This window comes from Geotrypetes seraphini, chromosome 18 (assembly GCF_902459505.1).
Source record: "Geotrypetes seraphini chromosome 18, aGeoSer1.1, whole genome shotgun sequence".
NCBI classification, from domain to species: Eukaryota; Metazoa; Chordata; class Amphibia; order Gymnophiona; family Dermophiidae; genus Geotrypetes; species Geotrypetes seraphini.
The window spans coordinates 25,752,920-25,776,017 of NC_047101.1; the positions used below are offsets into that span (position 1 = coordinate 25,752,920).

The 23,098-nt window shown below is 43.3% G+C and overlaps 1 protein-coding gene across 1 annotated transcript in view; it reads right to left on the reverse strand.

The window, feature by feature from the left end:
• ECSCR (endothelial cell surface expressed chemotaxis and apoptosis regulator) overlaps positions 1-17,180 on the reverse strand; it is a 72,878-nt gene extending 55,698 nt beyond the window's left edge. Inside the window, exons 1-3 of the mRNA XM_033927416.1 lie at positions 17,042-17,180; positions 8,751-8,795; positions 2,591-2,662 (exon numbers count right to left, since the gene is read on the reverse strand). Coding sequence (XP_033783307.1) covers positions 2,591-2,662; positions 8,751-8,795; positions 17,042-17,084 — 160 coding nt within the window. The 5' untranslated portion in view covers positions 17,085-17,180. The remainder of the gene's footprint in view (positions 1-2,590; positions 2,663-8,750; positions 8,796-17,041) is intronic.
• Between the last annotated feature and the right edge of the window lie 5,918 nt (positions 17,181-23,098).

Here is a 23,098-nt window from a genome sequence, read left to right on the forward strand (position 1 = left end):
TACAACCATGTAACACCTCTCCTAAAAAAGGCACATTGGTTACCAATACCCCATCGAATTACCTATAAAAAAGCATTACTTTCATTTAAGATCCACCAATCTAATCTGCCTACCTTATATTCCATCCAAAACTCTGCAGTCCTCTGACCAAAATCTTTTTTCAGTACCATCTCTTAAAGTTATCAGCACGAGATGAACAGAAATATTCTCGATAGCTGCGCCTCAATTATGGAATTCTTTGCCAGGATATATTAGAGAAGAATCTGCTCTAGATAAGTTTAAAAGTTTTTTGAAAACGTTTCTTTTTAAAGATGCCTTCGGAAATTAGAATTCAACAATCAAACTTTTTTTTTATTTTTTTTAGGTCTTTTAGCTTCTCCGCATTGTTTGACCTTTCAATTTTATCTTTCTCAAAAATTTTGGAGTTCCACCCATTTCCCCATTGTTTTCTGTAGGTCTGTCTATTTTTTTGTTAATATATGTGTGAAATGTTATTACCCCTTTTTATATTTGTAATTCACTTTGAAACCATGTTATAAACGTTTGCATCAAATTTTAATAAACATGAAACATGAACTTTTGGCACATTGTAATGCAAGAAGGAGGAATTGGAACGGGATTCTCCAAGTCATGGAATGGATTTAATTGCTGACGGGCAATCAGGATACAAAATTTTTTATTTATTCCTCTTTGTGAATCCAGCAATTTTTGTAATGCAAAAGTAACTTGAGTGATGATTTGTTGGTTCACGCCACACAATGGATACAGCGAAAGGCATGTTATGTTATGTTACGTCGGATTTCTAGACCGCATAATCATTAGTTCGATGCGGTTTACAAAAGATTACAATATAATAATAATAACAGTTTATATACCGCAGGACCGTGAAGTTCTATGCGGTTTACAATGAATTAGAAAGATTCTACAAATTGAATGGAACATTCATAGTTGGAGATTAGTGGTTAACAGTTTACGAAATCAGATTTGGGGGGGTGGGATTGTGATGGGGTCTTTTGTACAGATTCGTTACCTAGGTATTTCAAGAACAGGTATGTTTTTAGGTGTTTCCTAAATTCACCATAGTTGTTTGTGTGTGTAATTAGAGAGTATGACAAGATCTAATTTGACAAATATTTTGATAAGAGGAAGTTTTCAACAATTTTCTAAAATGTCCATAAAAGTAGATTGCGGTTTATAAAAAATAACAATATGAGAGAGTATGATGAGATCTAATTCGACAAAAATTTTAAAAAAAGGAAATTTTTCAACAATTTTCTAAATGGCCATAAGAGTAGGATGTAAGCAGCACTAATCGAAAATCGTTATCATAAAGAGCTGCTTGGTATGAGAGAGTATACACTTCTCCCTCTGTATTCGCGATGATAGGGGATTAACAGACCCGTAAATACAGAAAAACCGTGAATAACTTTTTCATATGTTATTTGCGGTTTTCTATTAAAAACCATCGTGAATATGATGAAACCACAAATAACATGGTGGGAGACCTGTTCCTGAAGGAGAGGCAAAACAGTGAAGAAAGTGCTGGGAATCAGCGATGTTCTCTGTGCAAACTGGGAATCAGTGCTTGGAAAAACGCGCCAAAATTTTTATCTGCACTCATGGATGACATAATTTTGGGGGAGGAGCCAGCAAGCTAAAAACCGCAAATAATCGAAATCGCGAGTGCAGAAACTGCGAATACGGAGGGAGGAGTGTACTCAAAGTATTTCTTATTTTCCCATTCAGACAGTGTAGCACACATGAGGTGTCCAAGCTTTATCTTGGTCGCCCAACTTTATAGCCAAAATAATGCTTATATGCATTTTTAAGTCTGCCGGACAGATTTTTTTCGCCGATCTTGTGCAGTAAATTGTCCGCAGACATAACAGACATTATCAGGATGGTTAACACAACCTCATCTGTTCATAACAATTATAATATCTTAGATAAAAATAAACAAAATATAAAAATTCACTAGTAGAACAAGCAGCACAATCACTTTTTAGTATAAATTTTCAAATTATTGGTATATGTGATCGATGAGCTTTCCTAAAAGGCAATATTGTGTTACAGAAACAGTAAAATACCAACGCTTCACAGAAGTATTATTGACGAAAATAACACAAACTGACACATAACTTTAAAACAGGATGTGATAGACGAAAACTCTTGTCAGATTTAGAGTCAGCATATGGCCCTTGTTAAGGTACAGGTGACAGAACTCCAGTAGCAAAATGCTTGTTGACCAGTGTTATCAGAGGCTGCTACAAACCATGGAAAAGAGTGCAATTAGCCATTTTGGGCACTGATAGCTGAACTACTTCGGCACTAAACCAATTAAAACAAGTGAAGACACATAGAAAGGAAAAGGTCAGAGGATATTCTCAGAAGGGTAGGGAGAAAAATCTGCCATCATCCCACACAATTTCCTGTGCTGGGTCCCTGAAAGGTCACTAGGAGGCAGTACCAGGATCCATCAAGATTTTTGAATTACAGAAACTGCAAGCACTTCACCAAGAGACATTTCATTTTCTCTCACTGAAGACACATGCATGCATAGCCAGCCCCCAAGAAAGAAACAAACACTTACCAAAAGCAACTACAGTCAGTGGCTCTGTCTGATTCATATATGCTGGGATCACTGGATTATTTGGGGAAATACCTGTGAAGTCAAATGTTCTGCTTTTAAATTCAAGTTCTTGTCAAATTAGAGTTATATATATGTATGTGAAAACAGCAAGAGTGTCTCAGCACACAAATTGGATGATGGCATGACTGCTATTACTCAATATTTCTTGTTACTGTGCTTTAGGGTTACCAGATGTCTGGATTTCCCCAAACATATCCGGATGCTGCTATAGTTCGGGTTTTGCCATTCTGGTGACAGCAGCTTAAAAAAGAAATCATCCCAGCCACGGTCAGCGTTATGCTCCGGAGCAACTTCCTCTTCCGGCAGCCTTCCCATCTGTCCCTTTCTGTTCCATCTGTACCTGCACCCCCTCCCCCGCAACTCTGCAGCGGCAGTGATCAAGAGAGGCTGCCGATGTCGGGGCCTTCCCTCTGCAAGACCCACCTATTTGTTTCAACTTCCTGTTTCCGCACAGGTAGGACTCGCAGAGGGAAGGCCCTGACATCGGCAGCCTCTCTTGATCACCGCCACTGCAGAGTCACCAAAGAAGGTCGCAGGGAAGGGGATGCGGGTACAGGTGGAAGGGAAAGGGCAGATACAGGACTCATGGGTGAGAGGGGGAGAAAGAGATAGACAGGGAGGGGAGGGAAAGGAAAGGAAAAACTCATACGGGCTGGAGGGAGAGTGGAAAGATGCTGGCTAAAGGGTACAGGAACAAAGAAAGAGAGGGGACACTGAAAATGGAGACAAATAGTGACACAGAGAAGGGGCAAGTGGGAAATATAAGAATAGTGATACAGAGGGAGCAATGCTGAAAGGGGGGTAAATGGGTTTACAGAGAGAGTCAAGGCTGAAAGAGGCTAAATGAGCAAACAGAGGGGGATAATTTCTGAAATGGAGGGTTAATGGGGATACAGAAGGGGCAATGCTGAAAAGGGGAAGAGGAGATAGGAACACAGAGAAGCAAAGCTGAAAAAAGGGGGAAGATAAGGACATTGAGAGGGCAGATGATGAACATGAGGGTGGAGGGTACAGACAGGGGCACAATGAAGATTCTGGAAAAGAGGTGAGATAGCCATATAAATGAGATGGGCACACAGAAGGTTGATGCAGGAAAAGAGGTGGAATGGTGCCACAGACAGACACAAAAGGGAAATGGTGGATCAAGGAGAGATTGAGGACTCAGGCTGGATGGAATGGGGAGAAAGAGGGACAAGCCATATTGGAAGGAACACAGAAAGAGGACAGACATTGGAAAGAATGAGAGAGTAAAGAAAAGATGAGGAAAGCAGAAACTCAGAGACAACCAAGGCAGAAAAAAAGGTTTGTGGGTTTTTTTTCTCTTTTTTTGTTTGAGGATAAAGTAGTATTATAGCTGTGATAATAAATGTTTATAATTTGAAAATGGAAATAAGGTGATCTTTTTATTAGACTAATTTTAGGACATTTTAAACCCCTCTTCCTCAGGTAAGATATCGTAGCAGCAGTATATAGTACTTACCTGAGAAAGGAGATTTTGGCCTCTGAAAGCTAATTGAAAAATGGATTTGGCCTATAACATGGTATCATTAAATTTTGCACAGTACTAGAGGACATGAATTACTGTTTATCTATTTATTCAGTTTTCTATAGCGTTCTCCCAAGGGAGCTCAGAATGATTTACATGAATTTATTCAGGTATGCAAGCATTTTTTCCCTGTATGTCCCAGTGGGCTCACAATCTATCTAATGTACCTGAGGCAATTGGGGGGGGGGGGGGATTAAGTGACATGCCCAGGGTCACAAAGAGCAGCTGTGGTGTTGCATTCTATGCAGAATCTGGTTTCTTAGGGTGCAGTTTCATTGTCATCTACATATTCTATTTTTAGTTTGCAGTTACACTCTCACCCAGTATAGAATAAGTATCTGCGTTCTGTGTGTGTGAAAAAAGACATGCTTTCTGTTGGAATTGACTGTTAAGGATCAATCTGTACTAATCTGGCTTGTTTTGTTTAATTTTACAATGTTCTAGTACTCAATGCAGTGGTTAAGATGCTGCCTTTTCCTAGCTGTGACAAGTGGAATATTGCTAAAAAAAAATTTCATAGAGGAGAAGGTGTTAAAAAGTGATTGGCAGAAAGAAGGTGATTTTGCATTGTTGGATTTCATCGGATCCTCCTACACTTGTTCATTGATGCTGCAGAAGGCTTCCATGGAACGATGCCTGGGCGAATGTTCTGCCATTGTTGGGAGCCCTTTTGGCTAACTTTGACAGCTAAAGCACACAGGGTGAAGGGTATGTAGAGGGGTGGTGACCTTTCACTGTATCTTATGGGTTAAAGAACAACGGTTAATCCTCGAAACTATATACCCTTCACCCTGATGGACTTAACAGTGAAATCGAATGGCAAGCTTTTCTATGATATTTTTTACACATTTTGGTATATATTTTTTATTCTTTTCATCTTTTTCACTCATTTTTTCATTTTTATTCATATGTTTTCTTTCCTTTTTTCAGTTTTTCGATCTCAGTATTTTTGCACTGTTAACCTAGTTTCTCTGTATCCTGCTCCCCCTGGTGGCCTTTCCTTAGTATGACCATTTGTTTAACATTTTTTCCAGTCGGCCCATTTTTTTTCACAAGATATATCAGTGCAGCTCAGCTGATCTGTGCGTAGTTCCGTTTTTCACGCACTAGGTCATTTTTGCCTTTGACATTTAAACTCGGTGTCTGTTTGCCGCCATACCTTTGAAGGCTTAAAAGTTACTTCTTCAACTTATGGCATGTACCTTTTCCTGTGTTGCTTTTTAGACCTTTCTTTTCAGACAATGATATGTAAGCAGGTTGTATTAACCTTAAAACCTTGTTTTTTTATCTTTCTTCACTCTAGTAAAAAAATTTTCATCTACATCACCTAGCAACCATTTCTTTGGCATTTGAAATTACCAACTCCTCTTTTGGGTTCCTTGAAAAAGACCCTCGAAACATGGTCCATGTCGGGACTTACTAACACCCCTTTAAGTTAAGTAGGAATTGGTTTTCCTTTCATTGCCACTGAAAAATACTTTTATTATTTAAGAAGCACCCCCATATTATTAGCATTATAGTCATACACAGTGATGGGATGGTGGGTTCGGCTATAGGAACCACCACGGCTCTTGGTCGGATTACACATATCTGAGTGTATGTATAAATGCATTTACTTTATTGTATCTGAATCTCTTCTTACTTCTCCTTTGGATATTTACTCTGAGAAGTCTTGGTTCCAGTGTTATATTGTCATTGAGTTTGACCTCAGCCCTGCATTCTTTCAAAGCATTTTCCTCACCACCTACTATTTTTGACTTAATGAAATATAGGTTGACAATTGTTCGGTAAGGTAATTGGAGTATTGGAGCAAGGAAATCTCCCTGCTATGATCAGTTTAGTGGCTGCGGCAGGGAACTTGCCCCCCCCCCCCCCAAAGATGACTAACATGAGGGATGCCCAATCCCTCCTGAGCTAGAACCCCACCCAGACATCCCCTGGCAAGAAGGATGCCCACTTAGGTCCCGGATTCCCTTTTCTTTGTTGGGGGGGGGGGGGGTTTAACTGTCTTCCCAAGATCACCTATTTTACATTTTGTCCCCATCTGTCCCCTCCCTCTCACATCTCTATCCTGAGCTTCTCTCCTCTATGCTCCTCTCCATTCCCCTGCTTCCATCATCTGTCAGAATCACCCCTTTTCAAGCAATGTTCCTGTGTCTTGCTGTCCTTTTATGCCCCATCTCAATTCTCTCTCCCCCATCAAGCATTCTTCTCCATGTCTGTCCCTCTCTACCTAGCATTACTTCAGTGTCCCTCTATTTACACTCAGTCCTCATCTAGAATCTTTTCTCTGTTATGTTCTTCTTGGTGTGTTGGTTCTTCCACTCCTGAGCCAGCATCTCTCCCTTACCCCCATTGCCTGCATCTCTCACTCATCCCTCATGCCTGTACCCCCTCTCAGCTATACAACCCCTTCAGCACCTCTCTCGTTCCTGAACACCCCAGTCAGCATCTCATCCCTGTACTGCTCACTCCCAGCTAGCATCTCTCTCGTCCCTGTATACCCCAGCAAACTGTACAACCCCCTCCCCCAGTCAGCATTTCATCCCTGTACCCTCTACCGCCAGCCAGCATCTCTCTCATCCCTGTCTCCTTCCAGCCAACATTTCTTACACTCTTTCCTATCCCCCCTTGAGCCAGCATTTATCACCCCATCACTCCCCAGCCAGCATCTCCTACCGTCTTCTCCTTGAAGCGATGCCGATTTCACTAGCAACCTGCCACCAGCTCTGCAGTTTTCCTTCCAGCATCTCCGAGTCCCGCTCTATGCCTGCACATGCATCAGCAGCAGCATAAGCCGTGCTCTCACTGCGTGCATGCTCAGCTCACTGCTCAGGATGGTGGCTGTTCCCGCCGGATTGGTCTCTATGAGATTTGAAGTTCCGAGCCCTCGTGAACAGCTACTTCTGGCAGAGCGGTAGAAGTCGAGCTGCGCCTGTCTTTCCGGTCAGCCTTTTGGCAGTTCCATTTTGGGTGAGGCTCAAAGCTGAAGCGGGGTCGCTGCCTATCATAGCAACTAGCTCTGTGGCTACCCTTGACCTGGTCCAGTGAGAAGTCATTTCTGCTGGGGTTTAGCACCTTCAAAAATTTTGGGAACGTTGGGTGGGTTCTGCAGTCATTCACAAGTCTGCTGGTTTAGCAAAAACCCTTGGGGGTGAGGAGGAGAGGGGTCTCACATGCTGACTGCAGTTGGAGCTCACAAACAAATGAGCCATCCCTAGAAATCCTGATGGTGGGATACTTAGTAGGGTGACCAACTGTCAGCCATTAAATTAAGGGAGATTTAGTCTCATCCCTCCAGCAAATGTTCATATACAGGTCACACTATAGAATAAAAATGTACAAATGTGCATGTCTATATATGTATTTGTCTGCTGATGCTGCAGAATTAAGCCCGGAAATAAGGGAGAGTTGGGCTCAGCACCCCCATGGGCTCCTCTGCCCATCTCTCTGTGCCACTTTTAGAGCCATGTGCTGTGACCAATGGAGGACCCTGCGGCCAGATTGCTCAAAGACAGAAGAGTGACTGAACTTTATCTCGGCCAATTTTGGGTGCTGTATTTTTTAGGAGGGGACCTTCTGCAACTAGGTGGGGATTTTCGCTCCTGTTTTACTTTGCCCTAGGGCCCTGCAATCATGACTCTTCACTGCAGCCCCTCACTCCTTTTCAGCTGTCTAAAACCCTGGTGCTACTCTCAATCAGCAGCAGCAGCCCAGCTTCAGCTGTAGTGCTCAGCATAGATGTTCCTGCCGTGGCGGTGCCTGGACCAGTCTCGTCCTGAATGAATTTTCATTGGTTCAGCTAGGGCACGATGGACCAATCACAAACAACTTCAGAGTTCCTAAGGTCATTTGTGATTGGCCCGTTGTGCTGCAGCAGAACCAATGAAAAAAAAAAAAAAATACCCGCCCAAAATAGCCCATTACTTAAAAAATAGCCCAAAAACCCGTTACCCGCTCAAGCCCTTTATTTCCCGCAGGGGGGCTTAAAAGTAGCCCAATTGGGCGGGAAAACCGTCCAACTGGCAACACTGCCCCTGAGGGCAGGCCACTTTTGCTTCCAATTTCATTGGTTGAGCAAGCGGTGAGAGGCTGTCTGCTTAAGCAATCAAATTCAGAGTAGTGTAATCAGGACCTTCATGGAGCTGAGTAAATCCCTAGCCCAGCTTTTTTTTTGTTGTTTACTAAATCCCACATGCCACTGGCACAGCTGCTGTTATAGAATTGGTGCTCAACGTGCCCAGCATGGCACCTAACTCATTATGCCCAGTTATTGAATTTCCCCCATTCTTTTTAGTTGAATTTTCAATTTCAAAATTATCTCAGTAAAAACATACATACATTTATACCTGTTAACTTGTGCCGATATTTTTCCTGGGTTAAAATAAATGCAAAGTTTTGAAAATACAGAGTTATGCATGTAGTTCCAAACTATGCCCAAGAACATTTCTGCCCAAAACAAGTAAAAAATACATGTGAAATAGTACAACATGCATACTTTTATCCACATATCCCTTATACCAAATAAAGGTTTCCTTTCAATCCTCTTCTAACCTGGGAGAGTGCTGAAACTGACATTCTCTGCGGTGCAAGTGCCATCTGAAAAGAAATGAAAAAGCAGCTTAGAAATAGAACCAGCATTAAACCAAAGGCAACACTTGTACCATGGTTTTATTTAATTACATTAAATATTTTTCCTTCAACTAGGGTTACCAGATTTTCCTGAAGGAAAATCTGGACCCATGGCCGTGCCCTCAGGCCCGCCCAGTTCTGCCTGTGTCATGCCCTGTTCTGCCTCCAGATGACATCCGCGCATGCGACACAATGACATCACATGCACATGACATTACCACATTGCGTCTACGTGTGCGTGGATGCCCCTTCCCAATGCGATTTTGATGGGAAGCTTTTTAAAACCCAGATAAAGCGATACTGGAGAGGAGGGTAGTTGGGAAAAGAAAGGTACAGATGGTGGACCCTGGGGTGGTGGGGAAGGAGGGAGAGATGCTGGATGAAAGGGTAGTTGAGAAAAGGTAGATCCAGGTTCTGAAGACCATGGTGATGACAATCGTTTGGGTCTTTTGGACCAGGGTTCATTTGCGCTTGCTCCAAGATGCTCTGGTTTCTCACTGGAGTCCACAAAGGGATTCTTTGCATGCCTGGTGGCTGCGTCCTCTTCCCTGTCCTTCCCCTCCGGATCACCAACTGGGTGATTCTGACAATGGATGCCAGTCTCACAGGCTGGGGTACTATACGCTGGAAGTTCCTGTTTAGTTGTTCCTCAATTACCTGGAGCTTTGGGAAATCTGGCTGGCTCTCTCCACTTCGAAGGTCTTCATCATGTGCTCTGCGTCTTCTCAGACAATGCCACGGCAGTGACTTACATCAATTGCCAGGGGGCACCAGGTTACGCCTCCCCAAGCGTAGAGGCCCAGCTTCTCATTTGGTGGGCGAAAAACCACCTGCTGTTCAAGTAGAACAGCAAGGGAGCAAATGGACATGCTAGAATCCAAAGGCTGAACAAACTGCCGTACCTGAGTCTGAGAGGGAGAAACGGGCATATCCCTGTTTCTCATGAAAGCCAGATACATCATATCCACAAATTCCAGTGGAAAATAGTCACCGGCGGCAAGAGCTGATCCGCGGGACTCAAATTTGGAATGTTTAGAAGACTTACAAGACTTTTCCCTTGGAACTGCGCTTGTGTTTCACAAAAGCGCCTTCCTTGCCCAATTTTGGTGTCCCAGATGCATCTCCGGTGGAATTGGAGGAAAGTAGGTCCTCTCCAGAGGAGGATACTGCGGAATCCATGCACGGTTCATACCCCTTGTGCATGTAATACACAGTTGCAAATCTGCCAGCCATTTGCTGCATTTACAGCATGAATCCATGCCATCATGTCCTTAGGTGGCCATCTGTGAAATTTGGAGAAAAACAAAGTTTCTAAGTCCCAAAAATATACTTTTGAAAACTTTAAAGAAAATCCAAGATGGCCACTGCGTGTGCCAACTTTGTCCTAAAACTGCCCAGGAAAAATGCAGGGAACCGCAAAAAACGGTGATTTTACAGGTGGGGGGACCAGGGCATGTAGAGAAACCACCCCACCCAAAACCCTGATTTCAGCACCCCCCCAAAATCAGCAAACTCTGACTCAGACACCACAGAGACATGTGCTGCAATGAAAGTATATGGCAGCCTGCAATACACAGTACAAGCAAGGAGATCAGTACCTCAGGAGCTGATTAAACTGGATTATTCAGGTCTTCTGACCGCCTCACCTTCCCTGTCACCACAGATCACGACCACCAGGACCCCTCAGGGAAATTAGGGAAGATACGCGTCCAGTTCCAATCCCATCCTCCATGGAACTGCAGCAGCTTGCGCTCTACCCCTTTGTGGACGAACCAGGGGAGATATGGCTCCCAATCCCAGAGACCCGTTCCAATCTGCAAGTTGTCTAGAGGGCTTACTGCAGTTTAAGCTTACAGAAAACCCTCCAGAAGCAGACAAAATTTAAATGTTTGCGATCTCCCGCCGAAGGATCACTCCCAGAGTTGATCCACAGCATTTGGGCAAACCTGCGAAACAAATCAAATAAAGACTAGGAATTGAAAACAAATCAAGAGCAGAAGAAACTGATTTCACCCATGCAGTGAGGCCGCAGGAACAAACTGAGCATGACAGGAAGCTACCTAGAGGGGAGGGAACAAGTTTTATTAGCCCTGCAGCCGAGGCTAAAGAGGATACAAGATTCCACGAGTTCAGCCTTCAGAGGTATTGTACAAGAACACCGATTGGGCTGGCAGATCCAAAAACAAGCGACTGCTGAGGACCAATCGCTCACGTCACTGCCGACTCTCCTGCTCACCTACACTAATGTCTACTGAAAATAAAAAGCTGGCCAATATAAGAGGATCCCACAGTCAGCAGGGGGAGCGCAGACAAGATTTTCCTTGTTCTTTTTTTTGTTATTCTGCAAAAGGCTCGAGATGCTGGAATGCTTAGCTTCCAGGTGACAGAGGGAGATCATGGAAAGTCACCGATGCAATCAGGAGATTTATTGCATGCATGCATTAGACTTTTTTCTTTTGAATGCCAGGTGGGGGAGAAATTGGCTAGTCGATGCCCAGAAGAGAGGGAGAAGCACACCGAGGACATTGACCTGAGACCGAAGCGAAAACTGAAGAAGGGAAAGTCAGCGATCCTAGTGGGAGACTCGATCCTGAGGCATGTGGACAGCCACATAGCAGGAGGGAGAGAGGATCGACTGGTGACCTGCCTCCCAGGAGCGAGAACCAAGGACATCGTGGACAAAATTGGGATGATCCTGGATGGAGCAGAGACGGAAGAGACCGCAGTAATGATCCACATCGGGACGAATGATGTCAGCAGGAGAGACTACAGAAGAGGCACGCTGATAGAACAGTTCAAGATTCTGGGAAGGAAGCTGAAGATGAGGACCCAGAAGATAGCATTCTCAGAGATCCTACCGGTACCGAGGGCAGATGTGAAAAGGCAGGAGGAACTACAATCAATAAATGTGTGGATGAGGAAATGGTGTGAGGAAGTAGGTTTCCACTTCGTGAGGAACTGGACAACGTTCTGGGGCAAGAACAAGCTCTACAGGAGAGATGGACTGCACCTGAGCGCAGCGGGAACAAGACTTCTAGCAAGCAACGTCATGAGAGGAATAGAACAGGCTTTAAACTAAAAGGAAGGGGAAAGCCGACAGTTGACCTAGAGTCGACGATTCGGAAGAAGGTATCCCATGAAGATACTAAGGGGAAAAAAGGCTGGGAAGAAGCAAGGGATAAATTACAGGAGTCGACTAACCCAGAAGAGGAGGTTAGAAAGAGTGCAGCAAAAGAGAAGACACCAAGGATCGAAGCACAGGGAAAGGTAGTGAAGACAAGAAAATGCCAGGACCTAAATTGCATATATACTAATGCAAGGAGCCTAAGCAACAAAATGGGGGAACTAGAGGCTTTGGCCAATGCAGAGGACATAGACATCATTGGAATCTCTGAAACATGGTGGAATGAGGAAAGCAAATGGGATACAGCACTGCCGGGGTACAAGCTCTATCGCCAGGACAGGTCAGGACAGAAAGGAGGTGGAATAGCCCTATACATAAAAGAAAGCATACAATCGACAAGAATGGACACAGTGGAGATGACCAACAAGCTGGAATCGCTATGGATTAAAATACCGGATAGGAAAGGACATGAAATAAAGATGGGCCTATACTATCGTCCACCCGGGCAAACCGGAGATATCGACAGAGAAATGGAAACCGAGATGAAGTGAGAATGCAAAAGTAGTTACACAGTTATTATGGGAGACTTCAACTACCCCGGGATAGACTGGAAACTTGGAAGCTCCAGATGCGCTAGAGAGACAGAATTTCTGGAGGCTACACAAGATTGTTTCATGGAGCAGCTTGTTAGAGAACCAACGAGAGGAAATGCCACTCTGGATCTAATCCTAAATGGGTTAATGGGCCCTGCAAAGGAAGTGGAAGTAGTGGGACCGTTGGGAAACAGCGATCATAATATGATCAAGTTCAAAGTTGAAGTAGGAATACCGAAAGGAAAGAGAACCATAGCAACAACTTTCAACTTCAGGAAAGGAAACTATGAAGCAATGAGGGAAATGGTAAGGAAGAAACTTAGGAACACTTCCAAGAAATGGCAAACGGTAGAACATGCCTGGCTTTTTTTCAGGGATACGGTGAGCGAGGCGCAAAATTTGTACATACCCAGATTCAGAAAGGGGAGCAAAAAGAGTCGAACAAAAGACCCGGTATGGCTGACTAAAATAGTGAAGGAAGCGATAGGCAATAAGAAAAATTCATTCAGGAAATGGAAAAAGGACAAAACTGAGGGGAACTGGATGGAGCACAGGAAGTATCAAAAAGAATGTCACCGAGTGGTTCGAAAAGCCAAAAGAGAGTATGAAGAGAAGCTAGCCAGGGAGGCACGAAATTTCAAACCATTCTTCAGATATGTTAAAGGGAAACAGCCAGCTAGGGAGGAGGTGGGACCGCTGGATGATGGAGACAGGAAGGGGGTAGTGAAGGAGGAGAAAGAAGTCGCAGAAAGACTTAACATGTTCTTTTCGTCTGTATTTACGAACGAAGACACAACCAACTTACCGGAACCTGAGCAATTCTTCAATGGAAATCAAGCAGAAAAATTAACATCCATGGAAGTGAGCCTTGCAGATGTGCGCAGGCAGATAGAAAAACTAAAAACTGACAAATCCCCGGGTCCAGACGGAATCCATCCAAGGGTTCTGAAGGAATTAAAGGAGGAGATAGCAGAACTACTGCAGCAAGTTTGCAACCTATCCCTGAAAACAGGTGTGATACCAGAGGATTGGAAGATAGCCAACGTCACGCCCATCTTCAAAAAGGGATCAAGAGGTGACCCGGGAAACTACAGACCTGTGAGTCTGACCTCGGTTCCGGGGAAAATGGCAGAAGCGCTGATAAAAGAAAACATCGATGAACATTTGGAAAGAAATGAACTTCTGATACCAAGCCAACATGGTTTCTGCAGGGGGAGATCGTGCTTAACTAACTTATTGCACTTCTTCGAAGGAATCAACAAACGGACGGACAAAGGAGACCCCATAGACATCGTATACCTAGATTTCCAAAAAGCCTTTGACAAGGTGCCTCACGAGCGTCTACTCCGGAAACTGAAGAACCATGGGGTGGACGGAGATGTGCATAGATGGATCAGAAACTGGTTGGCGGGTAGGAAACAGAGGGTAGGGGTGAAGGGCCACTACTCGGACTGGAAGAGGGTCACAAGTGGTGTTCCGCAGGGCTCGGTGCTCGGGCCACTACTATTTAATATATTCATAAATGATCTAGAAATAGGGACGACGTGTGAGATAATAAAATTTGCAGACGACACCAAACTATTCAGTGGAGCTCGGACTAAAGAGGACTGCGAAGAATTGCAAAGGGACCTGAATAAACTAGGGGAATGGGCGACGAGATGGCAGATGAAGTTCAACGTTGAGAAATGTAAAGTACTGCATGTGGGAAGCAGAAACCTGAGGTACAACTATACGATGGGAGGGATGTTATTGAATGAGAGTACCCAGGAAAGGGACTTAGGGGTAATGGTGGACATCACAATGAAGCCGACGGCACAGTGCGCAGCGGCCGCTAAGAGAGCGAATAGAATGCTAGGTATAATCAAGAAGGGTATTACAACCAGGACGAAAGAAGTTATCCTGCCGTTGTATCGGGCGATGGTGCGCCCGCATCTGGAATACTGCGTCCAATATTGGTCGCCGTACCTTAAGAAGGATATGGCGATACTCGAGAGGGTTCAGAGGAGAGCGACACGTCTGATAAAAGGGATGGAAAACCTTCCATGTGCTGAGAGATTGGAGAAACTGGGTCTCTTTTCCCTGGAGAAGAGGAGACTTAGAGGGGATATGATAGAGACTTATAAGATCATGAAGGGCATAGAGAGAGTAGAGAGGGACAGATTCTTCACACTTTCAAAAAATAAAAGAACAAGAGGGCATCTGGAAAAGTTGAAAGGGGACAGATTCAAAACAAATGCTAGGAAGTTCTTCTTTACCCAACGTGTGGTGGACACCTGGAATGCGCTTCCAGAGAATGTAATAGGGCAGAGTACGGTACTGGGATTTAAGAAAGGATTGGACGGTTTCCTGCTGGAAAAGAGGATAGAGGGGTATAAATAGAGGATTTCTGCACAGGTCCTGGACCTGTTGGGCCGCCGCGTGAGCGGACTGCTGGGCATGATGGACCTCAGGTCTGACCCAGCAGAGGCATTGCTTATGTTCTTATGTTAGGTGGGAAGGATCTATATTATTATTTAGAAACAATTCTTCCCGGCTGCTGAAGAAGAGCAGGGAAATAGGCAGACGTTAGGAGTCATCTTGCTAAGCACGAACATCTGGGTTCATGGTTGTAAAAGCGCGTGCTTTTGCTTTTGGTAAAGCGACATTTGGGAACATCCTTCTTGCGAAAAGCAATCGGTGGCAAGTTGCCGTGTTTCCTAGACCCCCCTTTCCTCCAAATGCACCTTTCTGTGCAAACCTCCCCCCAGACCCTTCCTATACTAAGCATTTTCCAAGCTGAACTTTCCCAGGTCCTAGGGAAGCCACAGTGTGACTTGGACGAGAGTTTAGGCAGGGGGCACATTGGGAGCAACTACCCATCCTCCGTGCTATGGCATTTGGCATCACCTAGCGTGGCAAACTTCCCATGCCTCAGGCTACTATGGCATTGGGTGCCACCAGCCCGGAGCCTCTGTCCTGGAGCGCCTTTAAGTAGTTTGTGCTGATGCTGTGTTCGCTGCTGACGTCGCTCTACCGATCACTGCCACACAATGCCCGGCCCCATCATCGGGGGCTTCGAGGAGGAGGAAGGGGGATCCCTGGTGTCCGAGTCAGCGAAGGGGAAGAGGTTGCTGCTGCTGGGGTCAGGCATGGAATGGCACCTGGCGGCTCGGGGGGCCGGCAGCAAGCCGGTCGGTACGCTGACCCTGCTGGAAGAGGACAGCAAGAAGCTGCTGCAAGCCATCATCATTGGGGTGCTCTCTGCCGCCCTTCCCTGCAGTGCAAGCCTGAACTATTCTGTTCCAGAACACGCCGCAGAGCAGCCCCTCTTTAAAGCCGCAGTTTAAAGCCACGGGCTCGCGAGTAAAAGCCCCAAAATTGCAAAAAAATTTAAAAAGCAAAGTTTTGACACGGAGAGCAAGCGCATGCACAGACCACCTACAGGCAAAGAAGATGGTCTGTGCATGTGTCTGGATTGCTCTGCAGCGATCCGTGCAGTCGCTTTGGGGAGTGCTTCCGATCGAGTCAATTTGCATGCAGACTCGTGAATCGGTCGCCCGGCCACGGATCGGATCGCCCATGGATCGGTAAGGTTAGTGAATCTAGGCCTAAAAGGGTACAGAGGATGGGAAAAGGGTGAAAGGTGGGTGTGGTAGGTGGGGTGGGGCAGTCATATATCCTCTTTTTTTGTCTTCTTAGAAAGAGGAAGAGAGCATGAGAATAGCCCTCCTGGGTCAGGCTAATGGTCCATCTTGCCCAGTATCCTGTTTCCATAGTGGCCAATCGAGGTCATAAATACCTGGCATAACCCTGAATAGTATCAAAATTTCATGCTACCAATCCCAGGTCAAGCAGTGGCTTAGTCCAGATATTAGCTCAACTTTGATTAGTTTATGATCAGTGTTTCCCGGCAGACCCAACACCTTTACCTCTCATTCCACTAAGGACTAGATCTAAACTAGCACCTGTTGGACCAGCTGCTCTAAGAAGTCATCATTTACTATGTCCAGATGTAGTGGATGGGCCTTTATCTGCTATCTTTCTACATATACACATTTTATGAAATACCTATGTACATCAGAGTTGTGCACCTATTTTTGCATATTTACAGATGGATTCAGTTTTATAATGGCCTTCATAATGCTGTAAGTCTCATCTTCAGAATGACAGTACTATAGATCTATCGCTATCTTCAGTTACCCACAAATATCAGGAAGTTCTGCTTCACGCAACGAGTGGTGGACACCTGGAATGCTCTCCCAGAGGAGGTTATTGCGGAATCCACCGTTCTAGGATTTAAAAGCAAACTAGATGCACATCTCCTTACGATAGGCATAGAGGGATATGGGTGACTAAAATTACGGCAGGTACACACAAGGGAAAGATTCATGTCAGATACAATGCTTAGTGATTTGAAACAATCATTTGGAAAAGCTCAAATATTTTAATTCATCTTTAAATGAAATATTTTACTCAATAGCAACTTTAAGAAGATTTGAAAAGAACTGAGTTTTTACCTTTCATCATTGTCCAGAAAAAAATCCAAAGAAGTGAGAACATTGTGACCCAATCCTGCTCTGAAACAGCTCCACTGCCCCGTCTCCCACAGACTTGAATACAGGGAGGTATATATGACTCTGAACATACAAAAGCATTCAGTGAGGTGTGGACATACAAGAAGGAAGGAATTCAGGATCCAGCAGTTTCCTGTTTAAGAATACGAGGAAATGCCCAACTCCTAGGGGAAGAGCAACATAGACATTCACATTTTAATTCCAGAGGATATGAGATATGGCTACAAGTAGAATTTTTCTATCCAGCATCAGTCTTTCACATTAAAGTACCCAATTTGTAACTCTTAATTCTAATTGCTCCACATCCCAGAAGTCAGCCTTACAGTAACAAGTACAAAAAATGCATAAATATTTGTCAACTAATTTTCCAAAACATTGGAAAGGTCGCTTACCAAAACATTTCCTGCCTGTCTGATAGGTGGGTTGAAATATTCACTTTCTTGTATAGGGATAATTTTATAAAAGAAAGGTGCAAAGCATACATATAAAAATGAAATCTACATACAGATTAGAGCAGTGTTCTTCAACCTTTTGACACTGTCACAGTCCGTACCCCTGGATAGCACTGGCACGGTCCCCACTGACTTAGGGAACCCTTCAGGTTTAAAGTCTGCTGCCCACAATAGGGCTGTAGTTAAGTATTCCCTTTCCGTCTGAGAGAATAAGGACTCAGACAACAAAGCAGGTTTCCAGCTTTTATTCTGGCCAAAAGCCAGATTGTGGTTAAAGCTCACCACTATCTTGCAATGCAAAGATACTTCAAAACAATTTCCAGAAAAATAAGAAGCACAAAAGAAAATAGCAATAAACACCGGCTCTCAGTAAAAGTCACAATAGTAGAAATTTCAATTGCTGGTTTCTCTTCACCAGGACAGCCTTGTGTACAGGTTAAGTCCCTTGGAAAAGGTTTTCAAAATGGAGTTCTTCCCATTAACAGCATAAGAAATTGTCACCAATAGTTTTGCCTTCAACATGCCCTGGATACTCCCCTAGACCTCAGAGGTGGCTTATTCTCCCCAGAGCTGTAAGAACTGGGCCCTTCTCCAGCTGTTGCCATGCCAACCACTTCTCAGCTGGTGCAGCTCAGAACCTAATGCAGTGCAATCCCAGAAATATATACCTCAAGGTTTTCCAAGTCCCATTACTGGTTTTAACTGAAACCCTCTCCTAGCAGGCAATTTTCAAACAGGGTCAATTTAACAGTTTGTATTGCCCCCTTAGTGAGTGTTTGAATGTTGACCCCCATTGTGTACCTCAGATGACTGTGTTTTTTCCTTACTTCTTTAGTTTACATGATATTTCACAGATTTGTGTTTTTATTTCATTCTTTTCATTTTCGTCTCCCTGTCACCTATGTTTTTGGTTTTCCATGACACGGTCCAGATTACTAGGCAATGGGTAAGTGCCTTGTTTTTTTTTTTTTAGAAAGTATTTCCATTTGTTAATTATGAGCATAACAGCTTATGATATACTAAAGGCCGAATTCTGTAAACGGCGCTGGCCGGGTGTCAGTCACACTTTTAGGCGTCATTTACAGAATCATGCCCAACGGTGCTTATCAAAAAACTTAGGCACTGGGTAATGTAGATCAGGGTTTTACTGGCCTACATTGGCAGGCACCTATGTTCTTTAAAGAGTAGCACCTATTCCTGTCTCCATCACCAAGCATGCCCACTTAGGCGTTAGGTGCTGCTAAGTGTCATGCAATAGCCGCCTACCTTTTATAGAATCGGGTAGGTGCCTATTGACCAATTTAAAATTTTTTTTTTTTTTCAATTATGAGCTTGTTACGGTGGTTTGGGTAATTAAGATAGACACCTAACTTTAGGTGCCTCTTATAGAATCTGGCCTAAGGGTCTACTTTGTATATGTCATTGAGGGAAGAATTGGAACATTTAGGTCTGGGAGTTCACAATTCCCCAATATTTTACAAAAGGCTCTTCCGAGCAAGGAACCTTTTGTAAAATACATAAGCTGGCAAATACACATGTATTTGTGGACATGGGCCCCGGGAGGAACAATTTTGCAGACGTCTCTGCATATTTTATACCTCTTTCATAAAGTGAAGAATCCACCAAATTGAGCAATTTTATTAAAGCAATGCTTGCTTACAGAGCAGGCGCAAAAGCCAAGGTTGAAATTCATTTGGCATATATCGGTGGTCTCCTACACATAGCCCCTGAAGTCCTCCATTGTGGCCCCTCAAACAGTTGACTAAAATGCTCTTCAAATCCTGTAAATGCATTCATTTCAGTCTTACCGACTCGATAAAGTAACTGCAAATAATTTCTTAAGTGTTAAAACAGCGGGATCCAGAAAGGCTCACTTATTCCCTTTCAACCTCCCCCACCCCTACCCCACAAAAATCCCAAATACCCCAACTCATATAACATCACCACGCAGACGCTTATTGGTGGAAACATAGCCGCAGCTCTGTTTATTGGTAATTAACATTTAATAAACAACCAACAGAACAATTGTCCCTAGCTACAAAATATCAAACTATAGCCTCTGACCCTGCCATGTTAGCAAGGATCTGAGAGGTGGCATGTTCCCCACATGTCCCATTCACCAGGGTCATCTGATCCCCGGGCATGGATCCCCTGCCATCCCTCTTTTTTTTTTTTTTTTCTCCCTCTTTATACTCACTTTTTGCCCCCTCCTGATGTGTTACCCATAAATGTTTCTCTATTTTCTTTAACGATTGTAGTTCATCCCTCTCTCCTTTTGTATCGGTACTAAATTTGTACGTATGTATATTATTATCTTGTAGTAGAATGTCTTATGATTTTCCCAAATTTTTTAACTTGTAATACGTATTGAAATATTTGACATTGCGTGTATAACAAATTTTAATAAAACTTGAAACTTTAATATCTCATTATAGTTTCCGATCTTTACAGATCCACTTGTTAGTTTATATAGTTTTGCCATGCAGTTAAACTTTTTCTATTTAAAAAGTATTTATATGTCGCAAGTGGCTAAGTGGCTCACATCTGTAAACATTAAAAAAAAAAAACCAACCAGTTATAGAATGACAACATAAAATTAGAAAAATAAAAACTAAAACCAAACAAAAGGTAAACAAACAATGAATGGCATTAAGTGTAGCCCTTGTTATTGGAAATTACTATTGATCATCTTGGGAAAGGGGCAGGGACAGGCACACAAAAATCGCGGGGACGAGGAAATTCTCTAGTACGTTTTCCTCTTGCAAATATGGTGAATTGGCTTTCTGTTCAATTGTCTGGATGATTAGGAAATTAATTTTTAAGTTGGCCTTTTTTTTTTTTTTAAGCATTCATAGGATATTGTATGGTTTAATTTGCAAATTTATTCATGGACAGGTTTGAGTGTGACTGGGTGTATGAGTGTGAGTTTTTTAAGTATGTGGCTTTCTGGACCAGATACATTGATGATATTTTTTTAATCTGGAAAGGGAGTCGGGATGATTTGGAAAAATTCTTTGTTTACCTGGACGCCTGTCACCCAAAAGTACGCTTTACCCATGCTTGTAGTACAAACCAGATTTCTTTTCTTGATGTATCTGTTGAAATTAGGGATGGTGCTTTTTATACATCAGTATATACTAAACCTACTGATTGTAATTCTACTCTCCACTATTCTAGTGCCCATTCCAGTTCACTGAAAAAAAGTCTACCTTACTCCCAGTTTTTACGTATTAGGAGGATCTGTTCCTCTAAGTTGGACTTTAAAAGACAGGCTGATGTCCTTAAACAGAGATTTCTGGCTCGGGGCTATCCCCTAAAAATTGTTTCTGCAGCATATAAAAGAGCATGGTATTGTGATAGGGAGAGTTTGTTTGCTCCGAAAAGATCTGATTTCCAGAAATCAGGGGAACAGTTCATGACTTGTGTGGTAACATACTCGAGCCAGTGTCATCGTATGATTCGTTCATTAAAGAGACACTGGGCGATTTTCCAGACCTCTGGTATCTTTAAAGCTTATAACTTGAGGATAGCTTTTCGTAGAACCAGGAATTTGAAAGAGATCCTATGCCCCTCTGTTAAATCTGGGTGTGATTTAGTATGAATGGGACACAGAGAGTGTGGGACATGCCAGATGTGTGAGCTCATGATATGTACCAACAGATTTTGTAATCCTAAAGACAAAAAAGAGTACATCTTATGACATACTTCTGATTGCAACTCCTGTGGTGTGGTATATATTTTAAAATGCCCCTGTGATTTAATCTATGTGGGTCAGACATCCCGAAAATTCAGAACATAAGAGTAACATCAAGAATAAGATAGTTTGGGCTCCATTAGCTAAACATTGCATTGAAAGAGAACATGATTTTGGGTCCCTAAGAGCTTTAATTCTGGAGGTGGTGCATCCGGGCAGTAGAGGGGGGGGGGGGACTTTAGAAGGTATCTTGCACAACGGGAGCAGCGCTGGATCAATAGGCTAGATACACTGTGGCCAAGAGGCCTTAATAGATCGTTTGAATGGCAACACTTTTACTAGTGTTTACTCTGTGAAGAATGAACCTGACGTAATGACGTTTTGTTACGTAATGACGTTATGAATAAGCTATAAAACGTAGGTTGCTGCCATCTTGACACGGTTTGAAAATTTGTGACCGAGTGAACTGATGTGAGTGTTGATATTGGTATATTGTTCTTTTGGTTTTGGGAGGATGAATGTTCTAATTTTGTTCTTAATTTCCAGTGAGCCTGTGATTTTGAATGTCCTGGTGGCCCTTACGCAGCGGATGTTTAAAATTCCCGCGAAACGCTGGCCACGTCGGCAAACAGACACTAGTGACTGAATTTACTTTAAAGTCAGCAACAAGATAAGTCTTTTTGGTCTACTTTATTCAAATCCTGGCTATTATATATACACAGTATCCCTTAAAAAGTTTTTGAAGTTCGGGGTGAAGGGTTTTAGCTTTATTGAAATGCTTTAGAAAAAGTTTAAAAAAACATAAATACCGGCCAATGATTGGAGCAGGTGCTGTAGTACTACGCGGATTATCCTCAGTTTGTGATTCACTGCTGTGCGTAGGCTCCGATTCTGAGGCCATAGCCTTTCAAGTTTGTTGGGCTAACAATACTGATGTGTATTGTCTGGTATTAGCGGTATTCTAGATGCAATCTTTGCTAGCATCATATCTTGACTTTTGCTGGGAGTGGCCGCTATAATTGTCCTTCATACAGATACCACCCCCCTAAATGCCTAGAGACATATTTTCTAAATTTCTCAAGGATTCTTTGTCCTGCTGTAGTAATATGTAGCTTATCAGTACAATATGGCTTCTTGTTCTTCCATGTATTTCCCCAACCTCCTATGTACCTAAAGCCTTCTTGATGACACCAGGCTATGAGCCACCTAAAGAAGTCCTCAGTGTTTTTAACTCTATGCTCTCCCTTTCCATATGCAGGCACTACTTCTGAAAAAGCTAGTCTTTACAAAAGGTTTCAAGCCCTCACCAAGCTCCCGAAAGGCTTTCTAAGCTGCAAGAGTGGAGTTTTTGGCCAAGTCATTTGTTCCCAGATGGGTAACATCATCAGCTTTAGAGGTGAGGTATTTAAGATGAGCCATAGACATTGGTTCAAAAGGAGGCTTTATCAGACGAGCAAGTACCACATTGAGATCCCAAATTACTGGAGGTAGTTTGACATTGAAAAGTCCTTTCATAAATTTGGAAACCACATGGTGAGTAGAGAGGATTTCCATCCAATGGTTGATGAAAAGCAGCAATTGAACTGAGATGGACTCTAATGGAAGTAGATTTGTGGCCAGATTGAGATAAATGACACAGATAGTCCAGAATCGAAGACAAGGAGGTAGACTGCGGCTCCTGATGAAGATTGCACCAAGCAGAAAACCTAGTCCATTTTTGTGCGTAACATTGTCTTCTGGTTGGTTTTCTGGAAGCATCTACGATGTCTCTGACAGATTGAAAAAACTGAAGATGCAAAGTTATACTGAAAGGTACCAGGATGTCAGGTGTAGAGACAGCAGGTTGGGATGAAG